At 31.8% G+C, this 9,214-nt stretch overlaps 1 protein-coding gene across 1 annotated transcript; it reads left to right on the top strand.

The window, feature by feature from the left end:
* The first annotated feature begins 600 nt into the window (after positions 1 to 600).
* On the top strand, positions 601 to 3,464 carry LOC140810057 (DNA-directed RNA polymerases II, IV and V subunit 3-like). Its single transcript, XM_073167866.1, has 3 exons — positions 601 to 1,099; positions 2,033 to 2,270; positions 2,977 to 3,464. The coding sequence occupies exons 1-3, from the start codon at positions 651 to 653 to the stop codon at positions 3,247 to 3,249; spliced, it is 960 nt and encodes a 319-aa protein (XP_073023967.1). The 5' UTR covers positions 601 to 650; the 3' UTR covers positions 3,250 to 3,464.
* The last annotated feature ends 5,750 nt before the right edge of the window (positions 3,465 to 9,214 follow it).

The raw sequence follows: 9,214 nt of genomic DNA on the forward strand, positions 1-9,214 counted from the left end.
GTATAATTATCATGCAAATAATAAAAATTCAATGTTCCTCCTATCCATTTATACATAAATTGAAATAATTGTGATTTTGACCATATAAATTTAATACTTCGTGATTTTGTCATTTATAGTATCAGAGTGCAGTTTTAGTCCACTATTTTTCGATATTACGCTGAATTGACGCTGACGTAATGCTCATGTGCAGTGTCATATCAGCACTTCAATAAAAATTAATTAAAATTACAAAAAAAATGAAAGGTAATAAGTTAATAATCAATTACAAAAAAGTAAAACATCCAGATGAAAATTGCTATTTTCTCTATAAAAATTTCCTTGGTCTCTTTGGCATGTTTTATAAAAATTAAACTACTAAAATGAAATTCTGAAAATTATTCCCTTTAAAATAATACTTATTATTGCATCGTCAAAATTAGATAAAATAAAAATATAGTATTTGCTAATAAAATTTTTATTTATAATAATATATTTTTACTCATTAATCACCTTAAATTTATTTATATTTTAATCAATTAACAATTAATGAAATTTTGTAGTAACGAAAATTTTAAAAAGGTTCAATCTCGACCAAAACCCTAGAATTTTGTCCTTACGAGGGTTTAATCTCGACCAAAACCCTAGAATTCAGAGAAGAGGGATCGAAAATGGATGGCGTATCGTACCAGAGATTCCCAAAGATAAAGATTCGTACGGTGAGAGATGACTACATGAAGTTCGAGCTCCGTGAAACTGACGCCAGCATTGCCAACGCGCTGCGGCGCGTGATGATCGCGGAGGTGCCGACCATCGCCATCGACCTGGTGGAGATCGAGGTGAATTCGTCGGTGCTGAACGACGAGTTCATTTCCCACCGCCTAGGCCTGATTCCGCTGACCAGCGAGCGGGCAATGGCTATGCGCTTCTCCCGAGACTGCGATGCTTGCGACGGTGATGGGCAGTGCGAGTATTGTTCCGTTGAGTTTCATCTACGTGCCAAGTGCATTAACGACCAGACGCTTGATGTGACCTCTAAGGATCTTATTAGCTCCGACCACACCGTTGTTCCTGTTGATTTCTCGGATTCTTCCGCGGGATTTGACAGTTCAGAAAATAGGTATCTGTTTTTCTTATTTTGAGTGTGTCTAGTGTTCCTGCATGTTGGGTTTGTTGTGCGATTTGGTGTTTTTGAGTTCACTGATTGTTATAATTGGAATACGAGCTGTTTAGGATTCAACATTGAGAACCTAAGAGTGATATTGAGGCGATTCCATTTATTTTACAGAGTTTTCGTAAGAACTGATATTTTTGTGTCGCTGGTGCATGATGAATTATAACGAGGCTTCTGGCTTAAGGATATATGATTTTGAGAATGATTAGAGTGAGTGATTCTGTTAGGTTACAATAGTTGTGGAAGGATATTGAGGCTGAAGTAGTTAACTTGACTTCGCAGCTTACTTTTAATATTTTGATACTTGATATGCAGATAGAGATTGTGAATATATGATTTTGGACATCCTGTTGGTCTTATTACCTTGATTAAGAATCAGGCGGTGGTAATATAATTTTGGTGGTGGTTGATTTTTGAGAGTCGAGATAATTGTGCTGTGGTTATTAAGAAACTTTTGTGAATTTGTATTTTGTCGTGGAAGAAAAATCTCGAGTTTCCTCTGATATATTGAATATTGGCTATCCATACTATTGTGGTACCATATGTCAGACATCAAGCTTTGACTTGGTTGATGTTGGGAAAAAGAAATAAAGATTATGCATTTGCTAGATTTGTTCCTGAAGTCAAATTAGTGAAGGGAGTGAAGGATCAAGTTGACTCAGCTAGACATTTGCATCAGAGTTTTATGGTACATTTTTAAAGTGTAATTTGTTTTGCAGTAGTAGTCTAGGTCTATACTTGATTTGAGATATGTTTAAATTAGAATTTGTCTATAGAAGTAAAACAATAATTTTTTTTTGCCTGTTATTTAGTTTTGTGACTACAATTAGCTGCATAAAAATATCTAGAAATGAATGATATGATTATCTCTATGTTTAGGGGAATCATTATTGTGAAGCTTCGTCGTGGCCAGGAGCTGATTTTAAGAGCCATTGCTCGTAAAGGAATTGGTAAAGATCATGCTAAATGGTCACCTGCAGCAACTGTGACTTTCATGTATGAGCCTGATATTTATATCAATGAAGAGTTGATGGAGACCTTAACCCTCGAGGAAAAAATGGAGTTCATTGAAAGTAGCCCTACAAAAGTGTTTGATCTTAATCCGCAGACTCACCAGGTAACTCATGGATCGTATTAGCTTGTTAGGATTGGAATTATGTCATAATGTCACCATGGGTGTTTTGAACCATTTCATATAGTTTCTTCTTTATTATTATTAGTGGTGCTGTAAAATAGCATAAATTGGTTGTCTTAGCTAATAGCATCATCGTGTTGCTTAACTTCAAGATCTACCGGTGGCGAATGACCTTTAATGTTCCAAACATTTTATGAATAATATAAATATTTTTACTGCAGAAGGTGTGAGCAGCAGAGTGTACTTTATTCAAGATAAGGTCCTGATTTGCACACTGCCTTTTGATTGCACATTGGATTCTCATTTTTCTTTTGGATAAGAAACAAACTAACTTTCGCTATTATAACTTAATCAGTTGATAGTATTCCAGCTCAAGAAGTTGGCTCAGGGATACAAACGTTTAGTTGGATTTATGTCGAGGAATTGACCTTGAACTCATGCAAAATTTAGTGGTTTTTGGGAGATGATTGTTTGTCATGAAGATAAGGCTTGAAATACTTTACAGTTCAAGTTTTTAACTGCCTCTGGATGTATAAGTGGGTATTTTTTTGTTGTGGGAAGGATTACAACAGGTGTATGTAGGATATACTCTTTTTTTATAGATTAAAGTTTATGATTTCCTGTCGATTTTTCAAAGAATTGGCCTCATCTTGTAACTACTTTCTAAGTTGCTTTTTTAACCTTTCAGGTTTATGTTCATGATGCTGAGGCCTATACATACGATGATGAGATGATCAAGAAAGCGGAAGCCATGGGGAAGCCCGGATTAGTGGAGATCCATGCCAAGGAAGATAGTTTTATTTTCACTGTAGAGTCTACTGGCGCAATAAAAGCTTCTCAGTTAGTTTTCAATGCTATAGATGTTCTGAAACAGAAGTTAGATGCAGTTCGCTTGTCTGCAGACACCGTGGAAGCTGATGAGCAGTTTGGCGAGTTGGGTGCACATATGCGTGGAGGGTGATATGCATACTTGGATTACCAATCTGGCATCTAACTCATAGGCATGAGTTCGAGTCGTATAATTATTACAAAATTTTGAGTCTCCCTCCCCTCCCCCCTCCCTGCAGTGCATCATTGTAATATTGCCTGGCTTATATCAGCGCACCTTCCCCAAGTAGCTGAATGTATAGATTAATACATAGTTGCTCGTATGAATGAAACATTTTTCCCTCGTCCGTCTCGTTTCTGGTCGATTCACGATTGGCATATCCAAGGCTTGGTCCTTTCTTTCATCGCGCCTTCTTATAGGTCAAGTGCTGAAAATGGTTAATTTTAGTTTGTATCGTGTTCAGTCAGTAGACTGGAGCTGGAGTGCGATTAATTAATTTGTCAGGTACAACGATTTTAATTCAAATATGAGGAATATTATTAAATCGGTGTGGTCGACGGGGAACGAATTTCTTTCCTCCAATTTGCGTTGTATTTTCTTCTACACACACTCGTAGAATTTGTTTGGCTTGTAAAGAATGGAATTTGTTTGGCAATTTTCTTTCACCAAAAGGATTTCATTTTGGTCGATGGAATCATGGTCATATCGGAAGCACAAGAGTCTTATTTGGATGCTGCTGCTTGATGCTATGTGAACGTCAAATCTCGACCCGGACCGGCTGCAAGTCCTAAGATTTGATCAAGACTCGAAAACCAAATAATTTCATGATCTGCTCATTTGATGTTCACATGAGACAATTTGATAGTACGAGAAATGTCTGTCTTGTTACCAAAAAGAAAAGAAGTATGTTTCTTGTGAGACGGTTTAACGAATTTTTATCTGTGAGACGTGTAACCTTATCAATAATCACAAAAAAATAATACTCTTAGCATAAAAAGTAATATTTTTTCATGTATGACCCAAATAAGAGATCTGTCTCACTAAATACGATTCGTTAAACCGTCTCACACAAGTATTTGTCAAAGAAAAGAGACTAAGATTTTTTTCAAAAATCCCCGCTTATAAAGCGTCAGTTAAATTCGGATATTTTCGAGTTGAAATCCAACTCATTTTCATAAATTAAAAGTGGAAATTATTCAATCCATCAAGTAGAATTTTATTCGACTCATTACAACCCCAAGTAAAGGGTAGGTTAGAAGTGATGGTGACACTCGTCTTTTTTTGGCATTGGCCCACCTGATGTAAGAGGAGACGTCCTCTAGATACCCAGATCTTTGTCTGAAGCCCTGACCCGACCCACCCCCAGACACATTTCAACCAACTTTCGACAGTTTATTTATTATATGGGCCTTAAGTTCATGTGGTCCAACATGGAGATTGTGAATTGGTAGTTTCTAAAAATAATCTTTTTTATCTGCTAAATAAAATTTTATAGATTCGAAAAGATATATCTCAAAAACTCTTATTATATCATTTAACGTGTCAGTTTTAAGATATATATCTCCGACTCAACTCCTGAAAAATATTGTTTTATCCAAAATATTATTTTCCACTATGAAACTATCATTTTTATTAGTTATGTTACGTAAAAATATCATGTAATACATGCTGATTTCAATTAAAAGTATCTGACTCTTGAAAATTATTTGTTTTTCATTGCGAAAGTATCGGTTTTTGTTGGTATATTATGAATAAATAGTATGCAGTACATGCCGATTCGAGTGAAAAGTACATATATTGACTGAATTGACTTGTCTCACACGAGTATAAATCTGAATTCAAGATATATTTTACACAGTATTCTGGTTATATATGCATAAATACAATGAAATCTAGCTAAACTCTATGTGGTGGTAGTAAACATCAAAGGAAAAAAGTGAACACAAGCATATAAATAAGTGCATACTAATCTTAACAAACAAACATTCAATATATTGAATTCGAACTCGATTGCAAGAAATTTTTTTTCCGAAAGATGAAAAAATTCAACTCATGATGTCAACTTCCATATCGCAATACGAAGAAACACACATGATCTAATGGATCGAGACGTATGTAGCATAAATTATCTTAAAGTTTAAACTCCAAAATAAAATATGGAAGTTACCTCATTTATTGTTATCTTAATTGATTTGGACAAACAATTTGGACCACTTCCACCATACACTGGACTCCCCCATTATTACACATTCAATGCTTCTCGTCTTCGTCTTCTAATTTTACATGAACTTTCTGAAACCGAGACAAAATATTTATGGATAATTCGTAATGTTTCATCTAATTGTTGCCACATTGGACATTTTCTAAGGCCCCCATTCCATCTAAGGATTTTTCAAATTATTGTGAAAACCCAGTTCACGAGTTTTGATATGTTGTGTATCTATCGTGCATACTTATCTGAACACCGATAAGGTGACACTTATCCATAAAACCAATGAAACAGATCAAAATTATACATCTCATATGTGAGTATCACATCATCCGTAGATGCGTAACATATCAAAACTCTATGCGTTAAATCAACAATTTATTCATTAGGAAATAAAAGGGCACGATCTTAAATCTCATGACCAAATTTTCATCATCAATCTACTTATCATTCGACTAAATTTCTCCTTTGAGACAACCGCAGTTTGATTGATAACTACAATTAGCATGCTATATTTGTAACATCTAATATTACAATCAATCATAATGTAGGACCGAGTGCTTACCACTTTACCAAAAATTATAGCTGGTGGTAATAGTGCAAACTCAGATATTTTAAACCGCATAATAGCTCGAGCAGCACGGTTCGATCGCTCTACCGAACAGGGATAATTATTGCACCTAACAATCTCCCTCCCAATAATTGCACTCATTGTAATCAATGAGAATCGAACCTGTGACATTGGCTCTGATACCAATTGTAAGGCTGAGTGCTTACCGCTTTACAAAAAGCTATAGCTGGTGATAATAGTGTAACTCAAATCTTTTAAACCGCACAACAACTCAAGCACCACGGTTCGATCGCTCTACCAAGCAGAGACAATTATTGCACCCAACACACAAAATGCTAATAAAAAAATTAAACAATTTTAAATGTAATTTTATTTTTAAAAATAAATTTTTTATTTTTTAATAACATTTTTTGCTATAAAAAATGAATGTACACACACGAACCAAAAATAAAAAATAAAAAATTACCAACCAATAGTTAAAGAATTCAAATTCATGGCTTTTGAACATTAATCCACGGACCTTCTATCACGGAGAATATGGCAAATAATTAAATGGTCTCAGTTATCTGAATCTAATTTCTATTGCAATGTTTTTTCCCCAATGCATTTAATGAATATGCAATTCGGTTTATTTTTTTCAAATTTTTTGAAATATTTAATTATTTTTAAAGATAATTTTAATTATTATCTTATAAATATACAAAATATTATTACGATCAGTTATATTATTTGTAGTTAATCAAAATAAATGATTTTTTATAAGACAAAAATAAATTAAATTATTTTGTTATTAATTAACACGAAGTATTATCTTACATATATTTAGTATATATAATAATTGTAAATTAAATAGAAGAATAGAGAGTTATTTGAATCACAAGGGGAGTGTGGGCATATGAGAATGTAAATAGGTCAGTTTCAGATCCGTGTAGGCCCACTTATTCAGATGTTGCTCTCACCAGACCACCTGGATCAATCTTGGGCCCATTTAAAATTTCTTTGATTTAAATATTATTATTATTATTTTATTTATTTATTTAATGAATAACACAAGCATTGGTTCGAAATTAATTTTTCCTTGAGCAAAATATTGAATTTTAATTAATTCTTCTATTGTGTAGGTGAACAAAAGGGGTGTTCAATGTACGGTTTGGTTGGATTATTTATAAATTTTCGAGTCAAGATAAATATTTCGTTAATTTATTAAATAGCACACCAAATTACATAATGAAATTTAGATAAGGCGCAGTTTCGATGGTCGATTTTAAAGTTTAAATCTTATTTTGGATTAATTTTTTATTATTATTATTGAACAAAATCAAAATTATGTAATATAGCTATCATAAATAAACAAATGTTAATTTAAATACAAAATATCAGAGCACTTAATACTATGATTTGAGTAGGTCTCTTGTGAGATGGTCTCACGATTATTTATCTGTGAGACGGGTCAACTCTACCGATATTCACAATAAAAAGTAATACTTTTATCATAAAAAGTAATATTTTTTCATGGATGACCCAATTAATAAGAGATCTGTCTCACAAAATACGACTCGCGAGACTGTCTCACACGAGTTTTTGCCCTATGATTTATAGCATCAGTACAGGAGATATTGATCTGGTTTACTAGTTTTAAATTCTATATTATAATTATATTAATGATCATTTCAGTTCATTTTGATTTTGATTTTTTAACGAAATCTTGAACCAAACCAATTTTTTTAGTAGATTTATTCTTAAATAAATTCAAATTGTGATCGACTAAACTCAATATCCAGGGGTTAGATTTTATTTTTGTCCATGTTTTCGAGTCTGAATACCCTAAGGTATAGTTTGGTACACATAGTAGGATAAACATATGATATATAATATAAGGATAAGTTAAGGATAAATAAGATGTAGGATATTATATGTAATGTTTGATATGATTTTAATAAGAGTGATTAAATTTATATATTAGATTGTAATGACAAAATTAATCTTATCATAATAAATTTTATAATTTCAAAGTTGTTGCTTGAGTTCATATTTTTTTAAGTCAAATATCAATTTTTAAGGTTAAGCGAGTGATAATAATAATTTATTGAGATTTATAAAAATTATTTATATAATTATCTCGAATTAATTTATATAATTATCATATTATATAATATATAAAAATAAATAAAATATTTATTTGATTTTAATTTCTACCTACTAGCATATATTTATAAAAAAATCATTTATAAATTGAGGATAATTAAGTCATTTGTAGTGTATTTTATAATTAAACTAAAATTTTCACACCTTCTATTAGGGATATTTTATCCTTCTAAAAAATTATTTATCAAGGACCCATGATATTATCATGAGCTTTTTAAAAAGGTACCAAACATGGGATAAGAAGGATTATTTATCAATCCCTCTCTTATCACATGTACCAAACTATGCCTAAATAATTAAACAATGGGTTTCTGCAAAATTGTAAACAAGCAAGGTAAGTAGATAATGAACTGAAATTTAATGGTTGAAAATAATTTCAAGGCAATTATGAAAATTTATAATAATATTTTATTATATGAGCGATATAATTATTTATTTTAAAATTTTAAAATTCTGGGTAAAGAAATATCATAATAATGTTAAAAATTTGAAAAGTGAATACGATATGATCAAATGATAGTTATATGTGGACTACAAACTATTTTTGAATTTAGAAAATGACACATAAGTTAGTTACTCGGGACTTTTTACTTTTAATAATATAGTTCAGATAAGAAAAATGGAATTTAAGAAATTTAAATTTTACGTTCAAGGGAATCACTAAATAATAATAATTAATTAATTATAAAAACTCATATAAAACTGTCTCACGACTCAATTTTTATTTGGTTGATTATAGTTTTCCAAAAAAGGTAAGTTGAACTTGATAGCAAAAGTGCCATTAGCTTTTTGACCTAAATGGCTGCCAACTGCTTCGGTCGTATGAAGGATCGATTCATTTCAAGCAAAAAAAAAAAATCGTAAATTTATGTTGACTTTAGTGTCCTAAATAAACCCACCATATGATCATTCATGAAAGTATATGACTCATGAAAAATACGCGTAAATGAAATAAGATAAGAACATTTTTAGTTTTTAAAGAGATCATCTGACAAAATTGACCGGTCTGAAAATTCTTGACCGGTCTGAAAATTCAATGTAGTGCAAAGCTTTAAACGCACATTCCACTACAAACGGACAATTTTGAGCATTTAAGGAGGATATTGCAAGTCAAATCATTCAGATGAATGATGCAAATGAAAAAATTACACATTTTATTAAATTATGAATGA

Source organism: Primulina eburnea, chromosome 13, assembly GCF_022965805.1.
Source record: "Primulina eburnea isolate SZY01 chromosome 13, ASM2296580v1, whole genome shotgun sequence".
NCBI classification, from domain to species: Eukaryota; Viridiplantae; Streptophyta; class Magnoliopsida; order Lamiales; family Gesneriaceae; genus Primulina; species Primulina eburnea.